The sequence below is a fragment of the Sparus aurata genome, chromosome 8, assembly GCF_900880675.1.
Source record: "Sparus aurata chromosome 8, fSpaAur1.1, whole genome shotgun sequence".
Taxonomy (NCBI): domain Eukaryota; kingdom Metazoa; phylum Chordata; class Actinopteri; order Spariformes; family Sparidae; genus Sparus; species Sparus aurata.
In genome coordinates this window covers 20,704,561-20,728,864 of record NC_044194.1, presented here as the reverse complement: position 1 = coordinate 20,728,864, position 24,304 = coordinate 20,704,561, and the positions used below count along the sequence as shown (strand labels likewise).

Sequence of the window (24,304 nt, the reverse complement as noted above, 5' to 3'; positions counted from 1 at the left end):
TGCAGTTTTTTTGGGGATCAAAACTATGTTCAAAATAGAAAATAAAAGTCACAGATGTCACAGAATAAACAATCAAGTAAAACACTCATTTATCCCAATATCCCTAACTAATTTTGAGTAGTAATACAAAGCCACTTAAAGGTACATACATCTTTGAATCAATGGTGATTCTGTGCTGTATGACACTTACAATTAGCAAGAAGGTAATCAAATAATGTAGAAAAAGCATCATCAGGACATTTTAATGGACAATTGCTTCATAAAATTCCTTTTGAATAACATTTTCATAAACATACAAAACATAATTCTAAAATTCCTAAAGCAAAAAAGTGATAATAGCAAAGATTAAAATAAAACCTGTAACATTACATTGAGAGGTTTGTCAAATATGCCTTCAGTGGAAAATCTGACGTACATGTTGAGTCTGGTTGAGTGATCACATTGGATCGTAATCAGTTCATAGCACCATGAATGTAAAACATTAATGCTAACTAAATCCTCAATTCACTGAGGATCATATAGGCTCCAACTGATCAGTCAAGCTTAAAAAATAATCATCTAGAATGTATCTACTGTCAAAACAGTAGATGTGACCGTTTGCAGTTACTGCATCACAGTGCAGTATGGAACAGTAGAGTACAAAGGCAAAACAAACATTTAAATACATGACCTTCTCCAAGGACAGTCAAGCATCATTGTCAAGTCCCTGATTTCACATATTTAAAAAAGACTGCCATGAAGATGATCATACATGTATACAAGACCACAAAAGAAATAAAAGTGCAGAAAAAATGTTCTGCAAAATCTCTAAAAAGTCCACCAATGTGTGTATATCCCACTCGGACCCTAATAAAAAGGAAAACGATTCAAAACCAGACAATAAGTCTTTTCCTTATACGCTGCCTTCCTTCGGACCACCGCTGATGTCTGGGATCTGATCTGCAAAAGACTGGGTCATCCACTGTCCGTCTGGGAGCTGGCCTTCTGCTACTTGTGACGTTGCCGCCTCCTGTGTTTCTTCTGGAGACAGACAGAACACAGACTGAAGCTCTCTGCTGAGGATAATCTGACACAGCTGATGGGATAAAAATTTTTCAAGATACTCATTCAGGAGGACAAATCGTTGCCAACACGAAACGTGTCCATTTTACTTTCCAGTTGTCTGTTCGTTGAAATGTGATTTACATTCACACAAGACAGCCTGTTACTCAGATAAATCAGTTAACACAGGATATTGGTCATTGTGTATCCCCTATGTGCAGGATCTGACATTACTGTGTTGGTAAAAAATAAATCAACAGTATAACGGTATTATCAGTACAACGGGTGTACATTTCAACAACCTACAAGGCTTTAATAAAATGTCAAGAGTCGAATACAGGTTGCAGAAGCAAACTGTTTCAACTTTGTGTGTGTGTGTTACCTCTGTTTTCTACAGATGAGAATGTACAGTGACCGTTGGTCTGGCTCGGGGCCGGCTCTCCTTCAGGTCCTTTCTCTGCATATGCTCCACCATAGGCATCTTCATAACCAGGATCGTACTGCTCCTCCTTAATTGCCATCCTCTTGGCATCCTCTGTTGATGTTAAAAGAAAAAAAGGAAGATTTTACAAACATGATCTGACCTAGAATCAGAGATCAAACTAAAAGGGCAAGTTTTTAATATCAGGATGCACAGGCTATCAAGCAACTGACGTTACTGCTCTCAGTGTCTAATTCTTTGTACACTGTTATACTACACTACAAGTGTAAATGATGATTATAGCTTTATTCATTATCTGCTCTCATCTGTGACTGTGATTACCCTTGGCCAGTTGCAGGTTGAATTTGTAGTCAATCTCCTCGATCTCAGTCTGTTTTCGGACACCCTTCAGCTGATCTCTGAGCTCCCTTAGTTTGATGTAGAAGTGGACTTTGTCCTGAGCACGAGGGAACTGAGCACAACGAGCGCTCGATGAAGGCATCAGATACAGAGCCTGTGAAAAGGGGAAATGACTGTCAGGTCAATTCTAAAGAGGTAACATCTCATCTCATTTAGCTTTCATACCTTAAATAAAATAAATATTTTAGATACCCTGCAATTTTTAACTTCAATTAACTTCTTCAGTGGATTATAAATAAAGAATCAAGTGCTGGTCTGATCTATTAATTTCAGCTTCTGGGGCCAGCCAAAAATGTAAAAAAAATAATCACCTTTGAAACACAATTCAGAAAACGAAGCTAACTTTTATCAATTTTTGAGGACTCTTATTATGAAGCTGAAAGCTGTCGGGCACTCACCACGTCACACTCTGGGATCTTGTGTGGCTGCAAACCAAAGTCAAGTTTCTTTGGTTTTTTACCAAACATTTCTCTGCAGAACATTTCATAAATACCTGGGGGGGTGGGGACAGAAATATTAGTTGATTTTTAAAAAAAACATTTTTTACAGATATGTTACGAAAACCATTGCTATGTAGCAGTGCTTACATTTTCCATTGAAAACAGCAATAAGTGGTCTGAACTTCTTCAACTTCTCAACGAGAATTTTGCCTCCTTCACGCAACTCTTTACTGTTGAGATGAAAGGAGAAAAAAAGATTTAATATACAGAATTATGACAAACTTCTAATCTCAGCCATTATGAGTCCTGTTTGCTCATCCAACGTCAGCACAACTCAGAATGGCCACTTTGCCCTAAATATTGATTTTTTTCTGGCTCTAGTCACATCAAACATGATGGTTAGCAATCACATCAGAATCCATCAGTATATAAGCCTACCTCGAGAGATCTTTGCTCCCTGGTGTCGCCCTGGCCACCATGTTGGTAAAGCCCATTTTGTACTTTGTAGGTAGAGTAGTGTCAGACATGTGGTTTAGCTGCTCCTCAGTAAATCCAGACAGAAACAGGCACTTCCCTAAAATAAAAGAATTGCCCATCATTCATCTCCTTGGCTCACAAAAAGTATGTATTTGTAAATGGTGTCAGAGCATTCTCCTTAATCTTAACTTCTCTTTTCATCTGAAGGTCTGAATCTTAAACTTCTTATAAACCTACTACAGAATCAAAACTATTTTCCATCAGGAGACCAGGACAGGAACAATTTTCCATCATCACACAACTCAAAATGATGATTGTCACATAACTTACAAAAATGATTTCCAGGACCTGGAAACCACCGTCCAATGTAAGCTGCCATCAATCCTGGATTTATTCCAATCTGAAAGGATAACAGCACATGTTTTTGAAGCTTATAAAATCAAAATTCATTACAAATAGCACAGTGCATGGTTCCTCTGTAAAAACAGATGATCCTTACAATGACATAGTCCAGGTTGTAATCCAGCAGGTCTGGTAAAGTTTTCTTCATTACTTCCTCCTCTGACATCCCCTTGAAACGGTCAATTTTCCTCTTCACCTTCTTGAAGCTCTCATCAATCTTCTCTTGCTTGCCGTCTCCTTGAGCCTCAGCAGCCTTCTTGGGCTTTGGACCCGGTTTTGCTTTAGGTGCATTTGGGTCTTTAGGTGGCTTTGGTGGCTTTGGTGCCTTCGGTGGCTTCGGTGCCTTGGGGACTTTTGGAGGTTTTGGTGCCTTGGGTTCCTTTGGCTGTGCTGCTCTGCCTCTTTTTTTGGCCGGTGCTACAAAAAAGAATTTCAGAGGTGACATCAAAAAGAAGAAATGTCTGAACCTTGCACTTTGTTGAACTGTTGTCTGAGATCCATACTGTAGATTTCTTACTTCATATCACTCTATTCAACTTTTTGTTGTCTCGAAGTATATAAAACTTCAGTCTCGCAAGCATGGTAATGCAATGCAGTATTACAAAAAAGCCCTTATCATTTAAGTATAATTGTGCAGAGCTGTTGGCACACATTTTATGACAACTTGTCTGGGACCTGACCCAGAACCAGCTGATCTGGTAAATATAACATCTTTGAGGATATATTATTTAAAAGGCATCTCAGTACGTTTTGCCAGGTTGGCAGGTTGCTGCTGATCCATCATGGGCTCTGGATTAGCCATGTGTGCCATGGCTGTCTCTCCTGTCTCCCCCTGTGGGTAGTGAAACTGATGGTCCTGGTTCAAGCCTGAATATTGAGCCTGGAGAGCTTGAAACTGTTGTGCAGACTGAACCCTGTGGTGGAAGAATTATTACAAAAAAAACGGGGAGAAAATTAATACAACAAACAAAGGGTGAGCAGAATGTGCTGCCAGGTTAAAGCGACTCTGCATTTGATTTATTACCCAGTGATGATAAATAAACATACTTCATGCATTTTCTCTTAAAATTGTTAGTTACAATTAGTTAACAATCTGTTATTCCTCACAAAAAGATCTTTTATGAGAACTTAAAGGTCCAGTGTGTAGGATTTAGTGGCATCTAACAAGTGATGGATGACTGAAACCAACTGAACACCCCTCATTCCACCCTCCACTACAATTTCTATTAAGAAAGTAAAATGCCCTCTCTATACACAAGGTTTGATTTGTCTGTTCTGATCTACTTTATAAACAAACATGACAGAGCAACTTAGCGAATTTGGTGGAAGAGGACCTACCCTTCTGTGGATATGTAGGCTCGATCTAAGGTAACAAAAACCAATCGATTCTGAGTTTCAGGTAATTTTACACTAATGAAAACATTACGCATGTTATATTCCACTGCAGCCGATATTATATTCTACTTCAGCACCAAAGTCTGTTGAGTTGAAAGCGTTTTTAGAGAGGTGTTAGTGGATAATAATGTTAGTAATGTTCTTAATACTAGAAACACATCTTTTATAACTCAACAATTTATTCATTATATAACTGTATATCACTTCTGAAAATGTGGAATCTGAGTACGTCTATGCCAGCAGCAGACTGACCCGTATATTTTCCTACTTATTTTCACAACGCTTAGAAAACCCAGTTCCCAGTCAACGATAGTTAGTAAATCACAAAGACTGTAATGAAGCACCACATCATATTAAAGGAAAACATCAGAGACATTTCCCCAATATGTTCACTTTGTTCTTTCTGTATCAAACCACAGTGAAATAAATTATCAATGAAAATTATCATTTGTTGTGCAAAAAACAAATGTCATATTATGAAAACAATGTTAAAACAAAAGCCAATAAAGGGGCAAGGTGGGCACACATGCTTTCATTTCATTTTCATCACACTTTGCCATTCAGAGGTTTGCTGGTATGATCAGACTCCCACATGGCCACATTGGGGTGAGGAGAAGACTCACCACTGATGAAGATACTCCGGGGAGACAACAGGGTATGATCCATTCTGCTTTTCGTCCATCTTTTGGGTGGTTTTGACTTTATTAAATAAATCAGTAGGGATGTTGAGGATACATAGCTTGATAATGTACATGAAATTAAGTATACAAAAGAGTCTGGCAGTGTGTGAAATTGAATGCATGTGCCAGGGCATTGTAAACAAACTGTAGAGTTAACGACAAAAGAAACCATAACGTAAACGAAAACAAAATGATAACTTAAATGGTGAATAAACACAATTTAAACACTTTTATGCGAGTTCAACAGCAGATATCCCAAACCCCAAATCATGCGACTACACATCCACACCTGCTAAAAGGCTTCCCCCTTCTTCCATGGCTATGCTAACTCACAAGCTAACGTTAAACACAAATGAAAAACAACTCTCAATGTGCCATTTTAAAACATATTTATCATTGAAAGTTGGTGGGCTAAAGGGACGCGGTTATAGCTATCTCATTTCAATAACAGAGGTTACGTTTTACTTGTAAAAGTATGAATGGCATCGTTTACAGCAATTCAGCAGCAGTGCCACAACTGCAGCTAATGTTAGCCAACAGCTAGCCGCTCGGCTAACATAGCATGGATGAATGGTTTCGCGTCCACTGAGATTCCTCGCAAATTAATTGTACACAATTTACCGGTATTGAAAAACTTACACGAACCTGATGTGGGTACGGTTTAAAATGGTTTCCTCTGTACAGATAACTGTTTATTTTCCATCTATCCCGCTCCTCTATTCACAACATATTAGGTGCAACACAGGCAACAAAGAAATGACAGCATTGCCGGTCAACTTTGACACCGGAAGATCTCAAGTCCAAGACGTAGGGGTGTGAGAAGAAAGAAATCTTTGACTGGAAACTAGAAAAAACAACTACAAGGAGCATATTTCAGACTATTGGGTTTTAAATCTTATCATTTTAATAAAAGCGTCTGGGCATGGTATTTGTACGAACGTCGCACGATAAAACTGAAAACGAACAAAACGGTACCCATCCGTTTTCGCATTGGTATGAGCTGCTCGACTTTTAAACTCCCCGAGCGTCCTTCCTATTGGCTGATAGTCTGTGGCGTTTAAATGTCCATGTCTGCATTTTGATCAAGTCTTTAAGTTATTGGAGTATTTATTTATTTTAATTTGGCAAGTGACAATCGCGACTGCCATCATTCCCAACATGCTTTTAAAGCAGAATTTAAAATAAAATAATAAAAACACATCTCGTCTAAAGACTTTTGTCTCAAACTTTGAAGGTTTCAGTGAGGCCATTTTATTGACCTGTATTTATTTCTTCCTCGTCAATAACAACCATGTTACAAACTGGAGGTTGTGCAAAAGAAGTCAATGCAACCTGATAAAACATCGTTGGTGTGCTTTTGATTTCTTCACAGCAAAGTATATGAAGGCATATTACTGTGCTGCAAGTCGCCCATATTTGAAATTGAGATTTATTTTTGTTTTTAAAGACCTAAATATTTCCACATACTCTAGTGAAAAGCTGATTGACACCATGTACAAATACATCCAAAGAATTCATATGTATTCAACAAAGTATTTGCTTTGTGCGTATTCTTGCCAGAAATGTTTTAAAGTGGAATTATTTCTGAAAATCATTATATGGGTCTTTGTGATTTTTATGTCTGTTTTTTTTAGTTCTACACTTCGTGTTTCTCTGAAGCTATATGCTTAAATTAAATTGTGCATCATTGTATTGACTACAGGGCTACTGGGAAGAAAAAGCAAGCGAATCATCAAAATATCTGAATGTTGCTTCCTTTGTCATAGAGATTTGAAAACTTTCCACTAAAGTAGAAGCAATACCCATGCTTTCTGATGGCGTGTTTGTGTTTCCTTACATTGTTGGTAATACATTACAGCTTCACATGAATGACATAAACAATGAGACAATAAATGTCAGCTTTAGAAGAGATTTAATAACTCTGTAATTAGAATTAATTACATCAGAAATCCCAGTACAATTACCTATTTATGCAGCTGACAAATCATAAAAAGTCATTCTTTTAAAATACAAAAAATAACTCACTGAACACATGTACCATACAAAATGCAATAAATAGTGATAAAAAATGACAACAAAACATGCACAGTCTGTTTGAGAGTTAGAAAATGTAACCGTTGAGGGCACTTTCTCCCTTTCTCCTGACGCCTCAGGAGACTGTGTGACTCCTTTCTCTTGTGGTGTCATCAGAAGGTTTCTTAACCTCACTGATGCATCATGCTACTAGTACAGCTGATATCTGGTATCTGTTGAGTGAACATCTCCGGCTGCAGTGATTCCATGTCATGTTGTTCGCTGACTGGCCAACAATGTCCATTTCTGCAAGACATCACAATAAAAGATGATATTTGCTGCTTACAGAACTTTACATTATATTTAACATCCATGTTAACTAGCATGCAGTCCTTTTCTTGCCTTTACAATGCATTTCTGCAGATCTTGGCAAGCTACTGCCAACTGTAGATTGGTGTAATAGTGTTAAACCATTGGCAGGAATGTGTACCATGCCAACAACGTGCACATGTATGTTTGTCTGTGTCGGTGTGCATGGAAGACAATCTCATAAACAGCTTCACAGTGATATTAGAGGCTAATGGCAACAGCTTTTCACACCATGCCATTCTCTCAAGGATTGACAAATCCATTCTTACTTCAAGGTAGGTTTAGCTCATTGTTTCACTTCATGTCAGTACAATATGAAAATCAACTCAGACTTCTAAATTGGTCTTGATAGGTAATCAGTCACAGTGGTTTTGAGTCATTATTTACAGTTACATTATATGCAGCTTAAACTCACAAGTGTTTATTCTTTAAGAAATACAATGATTCCACCCAGTTCCAGCTACATTTAGTTAGAACTACATGGTAACTACACTACCTGTGTGCTACAGCAGACAGCCCTGTTTTTTTCACCTCTCCTCCTCCTTTAGTTGGGATGTGTTGCTGCTTTGCTTTGCGTTGTCATGCAGGCCGCTACAGCTTTCATACTCTGGATCCACCTGCTCTTCTTTGATTGATATCCTCTTTGCATCCTCTGCAGAGCAAACACACCATGAAGGAGTTAGATATTCAACTAAGACGTCAATATATCTGTAGAGATGACAAAGATGTACCCTGCCTATTAATTCTACTGTTTACCTTTAGCTAGCTGCAGATCGAATGAGTACTTTGTCTCCTCCACCTCGTGGCTTGGTGCCGTGCCTTTCATCTCGTCTCTCAGTTCCTTCAGTTTGATGTAGAAATGTACCTTATCCTGTGCACGGGGGAACTGGGCACAGCGAGGGCTTGATGACGGCATCAAGTAGCAGACCTAGGTGAAAGGAAATAAGCTATGAGGTATGTTTGTATTGTTGGGTTTATTCTAAGAGTGATCCAGGTACAATTTCAACATACTGTCTCAGTTTCTGGGATTTTGTACGGCTGCAGACCAAACTCAAGATTCTTTGCCTTCACACCAAAGGTTTCCTTGCAGAAGATTTCATAAATACCTGCCAAAATAAACAAATGTCACTACACTGTTTCCCAACGGCTTTATGAATATGCCACCTTAAACACTTAAGGTACAGAGAAGAAGTGTTCAATCATTTTACCTTTTCCATTAAAAGCCGCTATCAATGGTTTGTATTTCTGCAGCTTTTCAAGTAACTGTCGACCTCCTTCACGAATCTCCTTACTGGGACGTAAACAAAAAAACGGCAAAATATCATCACTGTTTGTTTCAAGGTGAGAGTGCCTCACTGTCATCTTAGTATCTTCAGTCTCAGTCTGCTGTAGCACTATTTCGGAATCATTCTGTATACAAAAGATAGATAAATGCGTTTTTATAATTCACCTGGAAAGATCTTTGCTGCCAGGTGTGGTCCTCTCTACCATGTTGGTGAAGCCAATGCTGTAATTCTCTGGCAGGCTTTGGTCATGCATGTAGTTGAGCTGCTCGTCAGTTAGACCAGATAGAAACAGACATTTCCCTGGACAGAAGAGAAGAGTTGGTAGTTTAACTGCAAGTGGCCACTGAGACATAAAAAAACCCATCTCACAACACTGGAACCTGATGGTTTTTTTAATGGGTTAAAGAATATTTTAGTTACTGCAGATGCAATGAATCTTTTTTAGTAAGAAAATTGAATTTGAACCTACAGAAATGGTTTCCTGGGTTCGGGTAATGGTGTCCTTTGAAGGCTGACAATAGTCCTGGGTTAATTCCAATCTGAGGAGAAAAATGAATGTGTTACCATGGCAACAGACCCAAAAATGACAGCTTTTTGTGACTAAATACACTGTGTCTAATTTCTTTTGTATGAAGGCCACAAAAAAACACCACTTCACTTCTAATTCAAATAAACAAGTATATGAATTCTTCCAGTTAATAACTCACTATCAAAATGTCAAGATTGTAGGTAATAACGTCTGGCAGGGTTTTGGCCATAACCTCAGCCACTGACATGCCATTGAAGCGGTTGAGAGCCCTCTTGGCTTTTTTGGCGGCCTCAACCTCATCGTCCTCCTCCTGCGTCTTGCCCTCCTCTGCCTGCTGCTTCGGAGGCCGACCTCTCTTCTTCTTCACTGGCGTCACAACTACGACAAAGAAAAGTTTCACAAGAAAAGTCACATTCACTGGAGAAAAGACAATGGACAATGATGTAGATAGGGGCTGGTTAAGAAACAGCACAAATCAATGAGATTTTTGACCAGTTTTGACCTTTGTCTTTTAAACTGCAAGACTTTAGTCTCCAATTCCAAAAGAGAATCAATGACAACCACTATTTGTCAGCAAAATGTAGCTTAAGATGGCAGATGGACTGCTATTAAAAGTAGAAGATATTTTAATCTATCAGATGTGACAAAATAAAATGTTTGGGGTGTAGGGGAGAATTACACTGATCAATAATTTCCACCGTACCTTGAGGTGCACCAGCAGGCTGAGGTTGGTGTTGAACATTCGCCTCCTGCTGCTGTACTGTATGTTGATGCTGGGGGTGGTGCAGGTGTGCAGGATGCTGCTGCTCTCTGTAGTTCTGCTGGTAGGCTGGCTGCTGGTAAACCTGGTCCTGGTAGTGGTTTGGGGCTTGGGGGTAGTTCTGATTAAAAGGTTCTGGGTAATGAGGCTGCTCCCGGTGCACAGACAGCTCAGCCATGACCGGCTCGTCTCTGGGACCTTCTGTGTAATGGCCCATGTTGTGATATGGCATCCCATACTGCGCCTCGGGGTGCTGCTGGCTGGACTGGTACCTAGAGGAGAAGAGAAGAGGAAGAGGATGAAGGTTAAAGTGAAAAGTGAGAGGAGCGTTATCAGAAGAAGACAAAAGAAGATCCGGACACGGCAAGAGAAGACACATTATGTCTGGTGTTTAATGGGGTGCGAGAACAGTAGGGTGAGGCAAACTTACAAGACACAATACTTACAAACATACAGTACATGCGCTGATATACACCTGTTTGTATTCTCTGCATTTCATTCATTGCATCAGTGTGTGTGCTGACCTATTTTCCCTTGCCGATCTGATTTGTTTAGAGCACATACCCTTGTCTTTTAACACCAACGTTGACGTGCGTTTACATTAGGCTTACCAGAATGGAATGAAGAACATTGTGACTGTGGTTTATATGAAGTCAACTACAGGTCGAACAAGTGAAGAGTTCCTTTTCAGGCGGCATCCAGTAAGAGAGTAAGACCCAGGTGTATTTATAAAGCCTATAGCAAGTGATGGTGTAATAACTACTGGATAATGTAGTAACATGTCAAAATTTTAAGAAATTTCCTTTTAGACTTTTCAAACCAGCTACAGGATACATTCAGCTGACTACGTTACATCTACCACGTCTATTGTTACATACCTTGACTATAACTCTGCTGGTGTAAGTTATTAGTTCTGCATTATTATTGAGAGCACAGTTTTGTTCGTTGTTTTTTTTTTTTTTTTTTTTTTACAATTTGACAGGTTATTATCCTTAATAATAACTATCACTTGCTAAAAGCCTGAATATAAAGTATATACATGTGCATGATATCGTGTGTCAAATGCTATTCATCTTTCTCCATCTCATGCATGAAAATGAAGACGTAGAGAGGGAAATAACATGAGAAGTTTTCCAGGACCTGCAGCCACCTCCAGCACCAACTCACCACTGCTGAAAATAATCCGTAGGAACCGTCAGTGATGTATACTGGTTTTCTTCCATCTTAACTGTTGACTTATCTAAATAAATTATCATTCATTCTTCTGACAGATGCATCAATACACACTGGAGACATGAGCTGTGTGAGGATCAAGTTATAGCACAGAGGGACATTGCTCGGCACAAAGAAGACGGACGGACGCTGCTACAGGAAGCTGGAAGCTTTAGCTAACAGTAAGCTAACAACATTACGCGGTCCAACAGCTATCTTAAAACCACCACTGACCTCTACATTAACGAAACATAAAGGTGTATGAGAAAGCTAACATACCTGTCATACATTTTGTTCTTTAGTTTTCAATTAAATGGACGGGGGGCTGGGAATGCTCCCAAAACAAAGACCATTTAAACGCTCAACATCCCGTTTAGCTCCGGTTGACTGGAGGCTTAACGCCACCGTCTGGTTAGGAGGTGTACTGCATCAGTCAGAATGAAATACAAAACTACACTTTAACAACAAGTGAGCGATGGCTATTGATGAAAACCGCACAGGTATTTCACTCATTTTAACATTATAAAATACACACAGGATTAAAGTTTATGGTCCACGAATTGCATGGGTTCGCACAAGCTGCCGCTAGACGGCGACATGTCTCGTCTGTGACAAAGCGCCGACACGAGTTGTCGCTGCAGAAGAACGTAACAGCAAAGATCGTGTGTTTTTCGACATAGCGCGTCACTCAGTAGTAAAAGCAGGACCACTCAAAATGCACACAAAGTCCTTTTTTTAAAACATCCGGATTATCCAGCGCACTTTTATCCCCATAACTTTACCGAGGTCCCTGTTTTTAATTGGTTCAACAATGTAAACATTGAAATACATAGTACAACACGATGCGTATGGCTTGCGAGTTTAGCCTTTCAACCCAAAAAAACGAACTAACGTAAGATGGATCTTCGGTCACCAAGTAGGCTGAAAATAGCGGAATAAAAAGGAGTTGTGTTTTTTCAACCATGATCGAAAAGCTATTCTCTTCCAACCAATCAGATCACAAAGTTGGGCCCACAGGTGCTCTAACAGGCGACGGGAGACGGAATATTTGTAGTATCAGTATGTGTTCAGAGTGAGACCTCTTCCTCTTTGAAATAGTCTTTGTGTTAGCCAAAAAGCATGACCTGCCTGTGTCCCAATGACAGACAGTTGGGTTTAAAATTGTGAAAATCAGCTTCACATTGTTGCCGTTTATTTAATTTAATGCACGCTATTTAAACAAGGTAAGGTCTCACTAGTACCAAGTATGGCTATTGCTCTGTTACCATTTATGTTTTTTTTTTATAAACTTTTAGCTTCGCTAAACGTTACATCAGGGCTAGCAAACATTGACAGAAGCTAACATGTAACTGCATTTACTGTGCAGTTGGAAAGTAGTCATATGTTACAGCATATCAATGTTATTAAAATGGTGATCTTCAGAAAACACTAATGCTGATGCATACACATGGTAGCTGTATATATGTAGGATCTCAGTACACAGTGTGATAAATGATACTGCCCAGTTACATGATGAATGTCCCAGATTGTGAGGCATACAGTTATAGATGACAATTTTAACAGCAACACTTTTTATTTAGAAAAAAAAACCCGACTTGGCCTACAATGAAAAGAAGAGCAGACAAAGATTAGATGTCACCTTTTGGCACGTAGTTTTGATTTGTTTTCTCTCCCTATCTTTTTTTCCAGGTTCAGGGAGTCTGTCAAGATGCCAGCTGGTGTGTCCTGGCCTCGGTACCTGAGGATGTTTGCTGCCAGTGTACTGGCTATGTTTGCAGGAGCACAGGCCGTCCACCAATACTACCTACCTGATCTGGTGAGAGACAAATGCAACAGTTGCATATCTATTTTCTGTGGAGGAAATCATTAAACACGTTTGGCATGCACTGAAATTGTTTTGATGATCGTTATCAGGTTTTTGAAAAGTTAGGAAAATGCAAATAAACTCCAATGATGTACAAACAACTAGCTAACACAGTGTAGTACTACTGTGGTTACACATTGTATAGTTGTTATAAAGTATTCTTCAACAATAGATCATCTCGTACTTTACTTTATGTAGAATAGAATAGAATTTCTTTATGTCTTTGGTATTGTCCTGCGTTTCCCATTAATTGACGGTCATCCACGATGGGAATTTTCTTGCATCTGTTTAGCACTGCTGTGTCAGAATCCGCTCTAAAAAACTCTGAATTTTACTGTAGATGTTTTAGATCAACAGTAAAGTATGTTATATTTATCAACAGTTTACCAGCTACGAGTGGGAATGGAGGAAAAAAAAAAAAAACCAAGACCACCCAATCAAACAGGCACAGTCTTTCCCTATGTGTTTAAAAGTGCTTGTTGTTTTATTTTTAAGACTATACCGGAGATCCCACCGAAGCCTGGGGAGCTCCAGACAGAACTTCGGGGCTACAAAGTCAGAGAAGAAGCTGCTGCTGCTTTGGAGCAACTTAAAGCGCAACAAAAGGTGGACTGATGACAGATCCTTTATGAGTGATGGACAAAAAGCTAGAAGCTACCACGTGCCTGGGAGTAAAAAAACAAACATTTCTGGGACATCTTCACTGGATATTTTCTTTGTTTGATGTTTTCTTCTAATGGTAATAAAGTGCTGCACTGTTGGAGTCTGGCTGCTTGAGATGAGGATCATGTCTGCATCAAGATAATTAGGTCCATTCAACTATTTGCATCTGTCTGTTAATACAGGATAAACATCTCTTACTGTTTTTCATTTTGTTCGCGTTTTTAGAGCTATGTAAGACGGTAAGAAAATGCTTCATGACTATGCAGTAACTGCTACCAGGCACAAAATATTTTAAATAAAAATATCAAAGTAAGCCTTTGTCATGACTAGCAAATGGGAGTGGTAACATTTGGAAGCTTGCAAAATTCATCCTCAGAAGTTTTGCTTATTGATTGATCTAGTTCAGATCACTTTCCAAAGCAAAAATGCCAAAATGTTTCCAGTCTCTGAAATGTGCATATGTTAATGCTGTTCCCTGTGTTGTATTATTGTAAATTAAATCTCTTTGGGTTTTGGACTGCTGTATTGAACTTGTGATGGCCACTGCTCAGTATTTTACGACATTCTATTGAAAGAACGACTCATCAAATCTCAATTAAAAGTAGTTTAACATCTACCAACAAGTCCAACAGTGGGGAAGGGACCTCACGAGCGTACACGACAACAGACGCGCGCGGTAGATGTTGGCGTATCATAGCAACAACTTCAAACAAAGTGAAGCGTTAAAGATGGCGACGCAAAGAGAGAGAGACGCCGCAGATTATCTTAAAAAACACAGAATCATGGAGCTCATGGACAACCTGACCAGCATGCTCTTCTTTCACAGACCTGGTTAGAGTTTATTTTTTGTCTTTTATAGATACAGCACCGTAACATTATGTGCTGAAAAACGCGAGGTAGCAGCTAGCAAACTAGTTAACTTAGCTCTGATTAAAACACACATGGCACAGGGAATGGATAGACCACAACAAGTTTTTGTTTATCTTCTCCGTCAAAAATCAGAGTTTATTTAACTGAGTATGCACTGGATTAGGATTATTTTCCTTCTGACTCTCCTCATGCTAGATGGTGAACAGAACATTGACGAGCTACCTCAACATAACAGGTTTAGCTAGACATTCAGCAGTAGGCTTACTGCTCTTTGAGAAAATAGTGATGTGTGTCACAGTTTGAGGTTACTTACACACAGGCAAGATTCCTTTCTCTGGACATACTTACATGTTGATAGTGACCATAAAGTACATTTTAATAGAACATAATGTTTGTCTGTACTAGATATTGTTCTTATTAGATCTTATTCTAATGATATCCCCACAACCCTATTATAACAACTAATATACAAACGTTCTCCTAATTGTTTCATAATGGAAACACCAGAAAAAACACACATTTTAATGATTAACACAGTGATTTATTGTGATTTATTCTTTGATTCAGAGAATCCCAGAGAGTTTCTCATTGAGCAGCTGGAACAGCTGAAGATTTCTGGTCAGAGTGATGTGAGAGGGCCAAATCTGTTCAACAACACCAACCTGGACGCAGTTTTTGGGATACTGGACCCTGCTAATCAAAAGTACATCACTTTTGCCCAATACAAGCATGGTGAGCACAGCACATGGAGCTATCTTGAAGGGGAGGCACTCTCAATATGATTACATACCCAATTGCTATTTATATTGGCAATATAATTTGAAGATATCTTCATCCAGTTGTTTGTAATGATTCAATCTTTCTGCATTTAAACCAATAATTATTGTAAAATGTCATAAGCATATAGCAATTTGTTCATTTACTCGTAATTTTTTTTAAAAAATGTTTTCTCTCTGAAAAATAACTGTGGAACTAAAACAAATACTCACAGAGCATTCTTCCCCACAGCTCTGACCACACTGGGCATTAAAGATATCAATGAATGTCCTGAAGGTGTGAATGAAGACAGAATATCACGTGAGACTTTCATAACAGAAGCGTAAGAGCAGCTTGTAAAATCAGCACAGCACAGTGAACACAAAAGTAATCAGAATTATAAAATTCACCTTATTTTTAAATGAATTTTTGCATCATTTTGTTGTTGCAGGACCCAAGGCCTGCAGAGATGCTCAGCAACATATTGTGAAAAACAGTGAACTTGATATGGTGAAATGCATTTCGGTGTTATCGTTGGGACTAGGATTTTTGTGGAGCTGTTATAATTATAATTCTTATTAAACTTTCTGATTCAGGCATTTTCATTGATGCACGCATTTCAGTTTAATTTTTGCGCTTAAGTCAGCATTTGTATATCAAGGTGTTATCAGGAGCTCTCAGAGAATTAGGATAACAGAGAAGAAAAGGTTTATACTTCTTAAGTCTACATCCTAGCTTTGCATCCCAATTCTGGGTGATTTTCCTTTTCTACTTTTATATTGACACAAAACAAGATTCTTCCCAGATGGCTTAATCTCACACCGTTGTTCAGTTTACAAACCTCAAGTCACACACAAACACACCTTCTACAGTGGCTTGCAAACTGAAAAGTGTGGTGTGCAAAAGTATTCACCCCCCTTTACTCTTAGGCCACATTTATGAATAGCCGTGTATTTAGAGAAACAAATATTTGTTATCAGAAATCTCCATTTTGGCCGGAGTTTTTAGAAATAATCGTTTTCTGTGATTAAAACCGGGGTTTTCATGTAAATGAGAGGCCAAACCGCAGGGAAATATCTGCGTCTTCCCTGTAAACGGGGCCTTATACCCTTAAATAAGCCATGTCGGTGGTACAACAAACACGTGGAGGAATGTGCTCTGGTCAGATGAGACCAAAATTGAAGTTTTTGGCCTAAATGCAAAACACTGCGTGGCAGAAAACTAACACTGCACATCACCCTGAACACACCATCCCCACCGTGAAACATGGTGGTGGGAGCATCATGCTGTGGGGATGCTTTTCTTCAGCAGGGACAGGGAAGCTGGTCTGAGTTGATGGGAAGATGGGTGGAGCCAAATACTGGACAATCTTGGAAGAAAACCTGACTTGAGACTGGGGCAGAGGTTCACCTTCCAGCAGGACAACGAGCCTAAACATACAACCAGAGCTATAATGGAATGGTTTAGATCAAAGCATATTCATGTGTTAGAATGGCCAAGTCCAGTCCTAAATCCAATTGAGAATCTCTGGCAAGACTTGAAAATTGCTGTTCACAGACACTCTCCATCCAATCAGACTAAGCTTGAGCTATTTTGCAAGGAAGAATGGGCAAATATTTCAGTCTCTATATGTGCATCGCTGGTAGATACTTACCCCAAAAGACTTGCAGCTGTCATTGCAGCAAAAGGTGGTTCTACAAAGTATTGATCAGGGGGGTGAATACTTTTGCACACCACACTTTTCAGTTTTTTATTTGAATGAATGAATGAATGAATGAATGAATGAATGCTTTATTTCAAAAATGTGAAAAATATATTACACTTGAAGCACTAGTCATTAAAACCCTTTGTATGTTTGAAAAGGAGTAGGAAGAAGCATTAGCTTATTAATTCCTACCCCTTCTCCACTTAGTACCTAGTACTATAGGTTATCTTACTTCCTTGTGAATTTTTTTTAAAACCTTCTAAAACCCTGGTAGTTTAAAATGACTACTAAATGAACCCTTAACTTTTTAAGTCCGTCCTGCCATCAGAGCTGCATGGATGTAAACTGAGACTTTGAGTGGTTTGCGGTAGAGTCGGCCCAATAGAAACATATTAAAGTATGAAAAGTATGAAATTGTTGTTTATTTGGTTTACTTCAGCATAAAAATATCAATCAATAAAGAATTTCCTCTTCTGATTAATCTTCCCCAAAACTACATAGTCCACCTTTAAAACAAATACGAAACATGTCATTTAATTACATACAACATTATAATTACAATAGCAGAATTAGTATCAGTCAGTATACTGGTTGTTTTATTTTTTTATGTTGTATACTTTTTCCTTCGTTTGCAGCGTTGTTGTGTTGAATGCGCCCCTGCAGAGGGCGTGACCAGGAAGTGACATAGCCGCCTCCTTATACGGAGCTTCACTGCCATTCTCCGGTTACTTGTAGGTTAAATAAATTAGCCTTTATACCCCCGCACAAAGTTTCGCCCACATTTTCCGGGACAGCGCCCTACGGAGCTCAGCATGGGCACCGTCCATGCCAGGGTAAGGAGAAGTCCGGTGACCGTGTTAGCTAGGACTTTGACCTCTCCATGTCCAGTGGGTTTATCTGACTGAGCGGCTGCTGTGCTGCAGGAAAAGGCCCTCACTGTACATTCAACAAGGTCCAACAAGGTTCAGGCATTCAGCTCTCTGATAAGAAACTGAATTACTTCGCCGCTAAACATGGCTGCGAGTTTTTAATGTTGCCATTAAACGTAAAGACTCTCTGGTGTGTAGTTGGATGGAAATTACAGACAGTAATGACACATGCTAGTGGCTCGCCTCCTTACTGTAATCTGCCTGCAGGAAGCTCCACTTATGCTTACTACAGTAGTTGTGTTGTTTACTGCAGTTTACTTGCTCGGTTTTCTGATCCATTATTCTTTACGGGGCCGTAGCCTGAGCCAAACTAGTCAAAGATCTAACTAGAAAAAATATTCTTGTGAGCTAAATGATTAGAAGGGAGTGTAAAAGGAAATGGGCCTATAGATTTTTGTATATTTCCATTATTCTCTAATCACTTGGTTAAAAAGCTGCGAAAACAAATTTAAACTCTCTAAATGTTATTCTGTAAACTCTCAGTTTATCTGCTTATTCTATTTTTTTTTACATTTTTCTATTCCCTTTCAGACATGTTTTATTAATTATTCATCCAGTCCCATTCCCCATGCAACATTCTCCATTTTCCTCACCACATTTCACATGTTCTTAATGTGAAAATGTGATGATTTTTCTGATTTTCTCTGTTCTATATAATTGTAAAAACGTAAACAACAGTTTATAGTCATTTTACATTTCTTCGTTTCACATTTTACAGACCAACTAATTAATGATTGAATAAATGAAAAACATAATCAAGCAGCAGTAAAAAATACTCATTAGTTGCAATCCCTGTCTGCTGCAGAGCATTTATAATTATTTCTATTGTTTTGGAGAAGAACACATTCTTAGGTGTAGAACTGGATTAGCTTCAGAATAAGTCAGTTTTATTTATAAAACACATTACATACAACAGGCGTAGACTCAATGTAAAAAAGTAAAAAAAAAAAAAAGTAAAGATCATACACTACAAACCTGTATATAATAAAAATATGTTAGATAGAAATATATTACATATGTAAAATACAGTAAAATCACCAAGCATGTGTAAGTTGTGTGTAATTTAACAAAAGTAATATCCTTTTTGTGTCATTATGAACCCCTAAAATGTCCCATTGTTCCAGTACTTTGATTGTGATTATATGTTTTCTCATATTCTGTGCTGTAGAGCCTGGACCCTCTGCCCATGCATGGGCCAGAGCTTGGAGTTCATGCTGATGACATTGAGGCTCCAGAGATTGAGCTGGAGCCAAAACAAGAGGTTCTTGAAAACAAGGATGTAAGATTTGTTTTGTTCAAGACGGTAATTGTAACCCAGCTTTCTCAATGGGAATCTAACATGGGTTTCTAACGCTGCCTGTCCCTCTTGTCCTTCAGGTTGTTGTTCAACGAGTGCACATAGATGGGCTCGGAAGAACCAAGGAGGACCTGTTGACTTACGAAATCTCTGGGGTCTTCCGGGCAAAAAACTTGATTGATGTAGGTGCAAGTTAAAACTGTTGCTGATCTAATTAATACTTGTTCAATTTATGCTTGCAAGTAGCTGTTCCTGGCATCGACACATGGTTCGATCTGTTGTGCAGGTGATGCGAAGGTCCCACGAGGCCCGACAGAAGCTGCTGCGTCTCGGTATCTTCAGAAGAGTCGAAGTTGTTATTGACACATCACGAGGTGACCGGTCTTGAAAAATGCATTAGTACACATAGGCACTGTCCAGATGAATGTATTCATTATAGTTATACATTTTCTCTGTTGAGCTGCGCTTCAGGCTAGTAATAATCATGTTACATACGTCATTGTTTTAAACATAGCATAAAATAAAGAAAAGTTTTTTGTTTTTTTTTTCTGTTTAGGTGAGGATGCTCTTCCCAATGGCCTCGACGTGACGTTTGAAGTGACTGAGCTGAGACGGATGACGGGCAGCTACAACACCATGGTTGGAAACAATGAAGGAAGCATGGTGAGCACTATGATGGCTCACGTCACTATCTACTTACTGATTTGGATCTGATCTTAGTGTCATACTGATAAATGTATTTCAGCTCGACCCAAATAAATGTATCTGTTTGTGTTATTTATGCATTGATTTTGTAGACATATTGATTCAAGATTTCTGGAACACTTGATGTTATTTGTTTGAAATGAAAAGCCTAATCAACTGATCCATTTGAATTTAGGTTCTGGGCCTTAAGTTACCCAATGTACTTGGTCGGGCAGAGAAAATGACCTTCCAGTTCTCCTACGGCACCAAAGAGACATCCTATGGCCTGTCCTTTTTTAAACCTCAACCAGGACACTTTGAACGCAAGTAAGACATTCATAAAATACATTTACTTTTAGGTCTAATCAACTTGATACATGGTATGCATGTGTGACTATGGTACTTTTGCTATAAGTTAATCAGATCAGTAGCATGGTGGTGACATTAGGCAGTTAAGATGACTCATGTGGTTCTTAAACTTTAGATTTGGGCCAATGTAACCTATGCAGTAACAGGTGTATTTAGTTAGCACCACAGGGTATTGACCTTCTATTTCTTGTCTTCCTTTGCTTTCAGTATCTCTCTCAACATGTACAAAGTGACAGGTCAGTTTCCATGGAGTTCACTGAGGGAGACGGATCGAGGCGTCTCTGCAGAAATGAGCGTAAATACTTATACTTCCTATTTATCTGTATCTTTCACATTTTGTGCAATCTAAAAAATCTTGTTCATAAAAACAGTGTTCAAATTTCTTGGCCCTTTGCACATGTATTTACATATTTAGGTTTCTTTTTATTACATTTTCGACCATATACACTATACCGTACACTAATATTTACATATCATTTATGGATGGATGATGAAAAAGGTTGACCAATTAAAGTCATTTGCAGGCTTTCACATCGGGATTATTTTTCCTGTTTTACAAACACCATATGCTGTATGCTCATTTACTGCATAAAAGCTGTACAAAATAAAAGTAATTAACTGGTGTTTCGTTACCAATTTACCACCCACAGTTCCCAGTGTGGAAGACCAGCCAAACGCTGAAGTGGGAGGGAGTGTGGAGAGAGCTGGGCTGTCTGGCTCGCACTGCCTCGTTTGCCGTCCGGGAGGAGAGCGGTCATTCACTCAAGTCCTCACTTTCGGTATTTGTCTCTTATTTTACATTGAGGAGTTCACATTATTTGTAATAACTTTCGATAAAAGATTTTTGCACAAGTTACAATAACTAGTAACTAGTTATAATTGAAAACTGTATAAACACAATTTCAACAGTAGTTGTGTGAATTGTGCTTTTTCGTTTTATAGCATTCTATGGTCATCGACACCAGAAACTCATCCATCCTTCCCAAGAAAGGTGGCCTGTTGAAGATCCATCAGGTTTGTTGTTTTGACACTTTTGCAAATGCTATATGACTGAACTTGGAAACCAATTTGATGTTTTGTGTTGTGTTTGTCTAGGAACTTGCTGGTTACACCGGGGGAGATGCCAGTTTCCTGAAGGAAGACTTTGAGATCCAGCTCAACAAAACACTTTTCTGGGATTCAGTGAGATTCTACATTTTTCGTTTCAGCATTTTGGCAAATTATCTCATCTGTGGGCATTAAGTGTGGTTTAACCTTAAGCAGTTTTCACTTGGCCAAAGTAGAAAATAGAGGATAAAGGAGTATTGGACTATTTTCTGTGTTTAGATATTTTTTTTGTACAACAATTAAGTGCAAAATAAGTCATTCAAGCAGTATACCCAGACTTGTGTGTGAGCATGGTCTGTGAGAAGACAAATGACCTGAATTTACAACAGACTAATTTCTGTTTATCTTAGTGTAGTCTTTTTTAAGCCAGGCACACATTTTTATGTTAAAAAAAGAAATACTATGACATTTGGTTAGTTTGTTGTTTCTGTTAAGTTATTTGACTTTCCCTTCCAGGTCCTTTCTGCCTCACTGTGGGGTGGTTTGCTCCTGCCCATTGGTGACAAACCAACAAGCATAGCAGACAGGTACAGAAATACAGCACGCCACCCTATTACCATTACCACAAGACCACAGGTTAGACATTATGGGTCCCCGTCAGACAAAATAGAGATTTTTTTACCTATATTTTTTATAATCTTGCACGGAAATTGCCAAATTAGCTATTAGCAGTTTCTGTTTACAGTGTACCCATGGATGTCAAGACAGCGTAACTGGATTGTTTTGATACTGAAGAAAATGTTTGTCAAGTCCAGTGACTATAAAGGGCCTCTTTCTTTCTATGATTTCAAAGTGGATTTATTGAGATGGACGTTGTATTATATCCTTGGAAATTGTAATCAAAAATAGGTGAATCAATTTACACAAACACATTACATTTTTCGATTTAAAAACTAATTAAAACAACAAAATTAACTGTAGGGTTCTTTAATTGATTAATAGACAGCTCATGATTGTATTATGTATTTTATGTTATTATATATTATATTTTTTGTTTCCTCAAAGGTTCTATCTTGGTGGCCCCACCAGTATTAGGGGATTCAGTATGTACAGTATGGGCCCACAGAGTGAAGGTGAGATATTAACTTGGCTGAGCTGCTTGGTAACCACACTAACGTTTAATGGCTAATTGTAAGGTTCTGTGCTGGTATTACTGGTATGGCAGGCGACTACCTGGGAGGAGAGGGCTACTGGGCTGGAGGCCTCCACCTTTACACTCCTCTACCCTTCAGACCAGGCAGGGGGGGCTTTGGTGACCTCTTCAGAACACACTTTTTCCTCAATGCAGGAAACCTTTGTAACCTCAACTATGGTGAGTAGTTTTGAAACAGACCACAGATGTAAAGACCATTAAAGGTTCATGTTTTATAGACCAGACCTTGACATTTATGACAGAATTATGTTTGTTATAATTTGGTGACTTTTAGTTTTCTAGTTCAGGCTTGGAGCGGGGTGTTTTGGTGAAGCAGATGCCCTTGACTTCTGTCTGGCTGAGGTTGATGTTTGTTTTCAGGTCAGGGGCCACAAGCACATTTGAAGAAACTGGCAGAATGCATCCGTTGGTCATATGGACTGGGCATTGTGCTGCGTTTAGGGAACATTGCCAGGCTGGAGCTGAACTACTGCATTCCCATGGGAGTCCAGAGTGGAGACAGGTAGGCCGGTTAGGTCAACTTGGGTTACGTAAGATGATTTTGAATGTCACTTATTGTGGACACACTAGGTAAACCTAATGTCTAACGGCTTGCACTTCAGTTAAAAAAAGGCTAATCACATTAAAACTGCCCATATAGATGAACCTCTTTATCTCATGCCTTGTAAATCACACATTTGTCTACATGTGGGAAATATACTCAAGGGCTGATTAATCCAAATACAGTAAATATTGAGCAATGTCATAACCTTGTTCTATCAAGTTGGGAGGCAGATCCTTTCACATTAAACACAATCCTGCTCTCTCACATAGACACACATGATAACATTATATACACATACTTTTTCAGGAAGCATGTATGTGCCAAAGATAATCAGATTCTTGGTTTGCTTTGATATCCATTTTGTCCGATTTCCTCTGGTCTTTGCAGGATATGTGACGGGGTCCAGTTTGGAGCAGGAATCAGATTCCTATGAAACCACATGTCTTGGATCTAGAGCTTCCTTGTGTTTCAGCATTGTATGTCAGAAACCTAAATGTGGGGTGATTGATTCTGGAGAAAGATACTTAAGTGTTGAAACTCATTCCTGTGTCGTTGGTGTTTGACGACCTATGAATGAGACTCAACAATCATCACCACCTTCACCATAATGGCTCACCCCACCTTTAACTGGAAGTAAAATTGCTTGTACAGAATTGTTGTTGCAACTAATTAGTTCAATAAAAGTGTTTGCACTGACTTTCTGTTTTGATTGATCTATTCTTGTCCTATGAAATCATTGCAAAAATGTGTGTTTATATATAGTCTGTAACTATAAATATAACTGCCAATAACTGCATTATTTTAGTCCCTTTTATCAGTATCGGTATTGGCCCCAATGATCCAGTATCGCTCAGGTTGTAGCTTCCTAAAAAGATAAATCCAACAAATAAATTTTAGAAAATTATAGGCATCTGTCAT

The 24,304-nt window shown here is 38.8% G+C and overlaps 5 protein-coding genes across 12 annotated transcripts; 3 read left to right on the top strand and 2 right to left on the bottom strand.

Moving 5' to 3' along the window:
• Window positions 1-212: 212 nt before the first annotated feature.
• On the bottom strand, window positions 213-6,072 carry LOC115586905 (G/T mismatch-specific thymine DNA glycosylase-like). Of its 4 annotated transcripts, none has more exons than XM_030426354.1 (11): window positions 5,922-6,071; window positions 5,220-5,295; window positions 3,949-4,115; window positions 3,299-3,618; window positions 3,130-3,199; window positions 2,761-2,896; window positions 2,470-2,552; window positions 2,281-2,375; window positions 1,805-1,976; window positions 1,424-1,576; window positions 213-1,020 (listed from the first exon to the last, which is right to left on the bottom strand). In XM_030426354.1, the coding sequence occupies exons 2-11, from the start codon at window positions 5,276-5,278 to the stop codon at window positions 893-895; spliced, it is 1,383 nt and encodes a 460-aa protein (XP_030282214.1). In that variant the 5' UTR covers window positions 5,279-5,295; window positions 5,922-6,071; the 3' UTR covers window positions 213-892. The 4 variants fall into 4 exon arrangements, with proteins under 4 accessions (XP_030282214.1, XP_030282215.1, XP_030282216.1 ...); XM_030426355.1 differs by having other exon boundaries at window positions 5,916-6,055; XM_030426356.1 differs by lacking the exon at window positions 5,220-5,295 and having other exon boundaries at window positions 5,922-6,072.
• A 1,099-nt stretch (window positions 6,073-7,171) lies between these two features.
• tdg.2 (thymine DNA glycosylase, tandem duplicate 2) lies at window positions 7,172-11,868 on the bottom strand. 3 transcript variants are annotated; one of them, XM_030426745.1, is made up of 10 exons: window positions 11,725-11,868; window positions 10,177-10,505; window positions 9,652-9,851; window positions 9,414-9,483; window positions 9,109-9,244; window positions 8,867-8,949; window positions 8,670-8,764; window positions 8,415-8,586; window positions 8,190-8,310; window positions 7,172-7,595 (listed from the first exon to the last, which is right to left on the bottom strand). In XM_030426745.1, exons 1-10 carry the CDS (start codon window positions 11,733-11,735, stop codon window positions 7,481-7,483), a joined length of 1,332 nt encoding a protein of 443 aa, XP_030282605.1. In that variant the 5' UTR covers window positions 11,736-11,868; the 3' UTR covers window positions 7,172-7,480. The 3 variants fall into 3 exon arrangements, with proteins under 3 accessions (XP_030282605.1, XP_030282606.1, XP_030282604.1); XM_030426746.1 differs by lacking the exon at window positions 11,725-11,868 and adding an exon at window positions 11,401-11,577 and having other exon boundaries at window positions 8,155-8,310; XM_030426744.1 differs by lacking the exon at window positions 11,725-11,868 and adding an exon at window positions 11,401-11,577.
• Window positions 11,505-14,489, top strand: uqcc6 (ubiquinol-cytochrome c reductase complex assembly factor 6). Of its 2 annotated transcripts, none has more exons than XM_030426750.1 (3): window positions 11,505-11,627; window positions 13,135-13,261; window positions 13,805-14,489. In XM_030426750.1, exons 2-3 carry the CDS (start codon window positions 13,154-13,156, stop codon window positions 13,922-13,924), a joined length of 228 nt encoding a protein of 75 aa, XP_030282610.1. In that variant the 5' UTR covers window positions 11,505-11,627; window positions 13,135-13,153; the 3' UTR covers window positions 13,925-14,489. The 2 variants fall into 2 exon arrangements, with proteins under 2 accessions (XP_030282610.1, XP_030282609.1); XM_030426749.1 differs by lacking the exon at window positions 11,505-11,627 and adding an exon at window positions 12,514-12,668.
• A 159-nt stretch (window positions 14,490-14,648) lies between these two features.
• On the top strand, window positions 14,649-16,207 carry efcab10 (EF-hand calcium binding domain 10). The gene is made up of 4 exons (XM_030426748.1): window positions 14,649-14,803; window positions 15,410-15,574; window positions 15,851-15,941; window positions 16,050-16,207. Exons 1-4 carry the CDS (start codon window positions 14,653-14,655, stop codon window positions 16,096-16,098), a joined length of 456 nt encoding a protein of 151 aa, XP_030282608.1. The 5' UTR covers window positions 14,649-14,652; the 3' UTR covers window positions 16,099-16,207.
• A 1,171-nt stretch (window positions 16,208-17,378) lies between these two features.
• samm50 (SAMM50 sorting and assembly machinery component) lies at window positions 17,379-24,083 on the top strand. 2 transcript variants are annotated; one of them, XM_030425609.1, is made up of 15 exons: window positions 17,379-18,136; window positions 19,401-19,511; window positions 19,610-19,711; window positions 19,816-19,903; window positions 20,086-20,192; window positions 20,410-20,540; window positions 20,790-20,877; window positions 21,233-21,361; window positions 21,525-21,596; window positions 21,678-21,764; window positions 22,146-22,216; window positions 22,695-22,762; window positions 22,855-23,001; window positions 23,203-23,344; window positions 23,774-24,083. In XM_030425609.1, exons 1-15 carry the CDS (start codon window positions 18,116-18,118, stop codon window positions 23,817-23,819), a joined length of 1,410 nt encoding a protein of 469 aa, XP_030281469.1. In that variant the 5' UTR covers window positions 17,379-18,115; the 3' UTR covers window positions 23,820-24,083. The 2 variants fall into 2 exon arrangements, with proteins under 2 accessions (XP_030281469.1, XP_030281468.1); XM_030425608.1 differs by having other exon boundaries at window positions 22,846-23,001.
• Window positions 24,084-24,304: the final 221 nt, after the last annotated feature.

What these genes read in the sequence shown, in the direction of transcription:
- efcab10 (XM_030426748.1), top strand. Translation starts at nt 14,653, where the DNA reads ATGTTGGCGTATCATAGCAACAACTTCAAACAAAGTGAAGCGTTAAAG. An exon ending in TTTTGCCCAATACAAGCATG is followed by an intron (nt 15,575 to 15,850) that starts GTGAGCACAGCA and finishes TCTTCCCCACAG; the next exon opens with CTCTGACCACACTGGGCATT. An exon ending in GAGACTTTCATAACAGAAGC is followed by an intron (nt 15,942 to 16,049) that starts GTAAGAGCAGCT and finishes TTGTTGTTGCAG; the next exon opens with GACCCAAGGCCTGCAGAGAT.
- uqcc6 (XM_030426750.1), top strand. Translation starts at nt 13,154, where the DNA reads ATGCCAGCTGGTGTGTCCTGGCCTCGGTACCTGAGGATGTTTGCTGCC. An exon ending in AATACTACCTACCTGATCTG is followed by an intron (nt 13,262 to 13,804) that starts GTGAGAGACAAA and finishes TTTATTTTTAAG; the next exon opens with ACTATACCGGAGATCCCACC.
- samm50 (XM_030425608.1), top strand. Translation starts at nt 18,116, where the DNA reads ATGGGCACCGTCCATGCCAGG. An exon ending in AGGTTCTTGAAAACAAGGAT is followed by an intron (nt 19,512 to 19,609) that starts GTAAGATTTGTT and finishes CTTGTCCTTCAG; the next exon opens with GTTGTTGTTCAACGAGTGCA. An exon ending in GGAGTCCAGAGTGGAGACAG is followed by an intron (nt 23,345 to 23,773) that starts GTAGGCCGGTTA and finishes TGGTCTTTGCAG; the next exon opens with GATATGTGACGGGGTCCAGT.
- LOC115586905 (XM_030426354.1), bottom strand. Translation starts at nt 5,278, where the DNA reads ATGGACGAAAAGCAGAATGGATCATACCCTGTTGTCTCCCCGGAGTAT. An exon ending in AGGTCCTGGAAATCATTTTT is followed by an intron (nt 2,897 to 3,129) that starts GTAAGTTATGTG and finishes CTTTTATTTTAG; the next exon opens with GGAAGTGCCTGTTTCTGTCT. An exon ending in CTCATCTGTAGAAAACAGAG is followed by an intron (nt 1,021 to 1,423) that starts GTAACACACACA and finishes GTCTGTCTCCAG; the next exon opens with AAGAAACACAGGAGGCGGCA.
- tdg.2 (XM_030426744.1), bottom strand. Translation starts at nt 11,489, where the DNA reads ATGATAATTTATTTAGATAAGTCAACAGTTAAGATGGAAGAAAACCAG. An exon ending in ACGGATTATTTTCAGCAGTG is followed by an intron (nt 10,506 to 11,400) that starts GTGAGTTGGTGC and finishes CTTCTCCTCTAG; the next exon opens with GTACCAGTCCAGCCAGCAGC. An exon ending in AAATCCCAGAAACTGAGACA is followed by an intron (nt 8,587 to 8,669) that starts GTATGTTGAAAT and finishes CCTTTCACCTAG; the next exon opens with GTCTGCTACTTGATGCCGTC.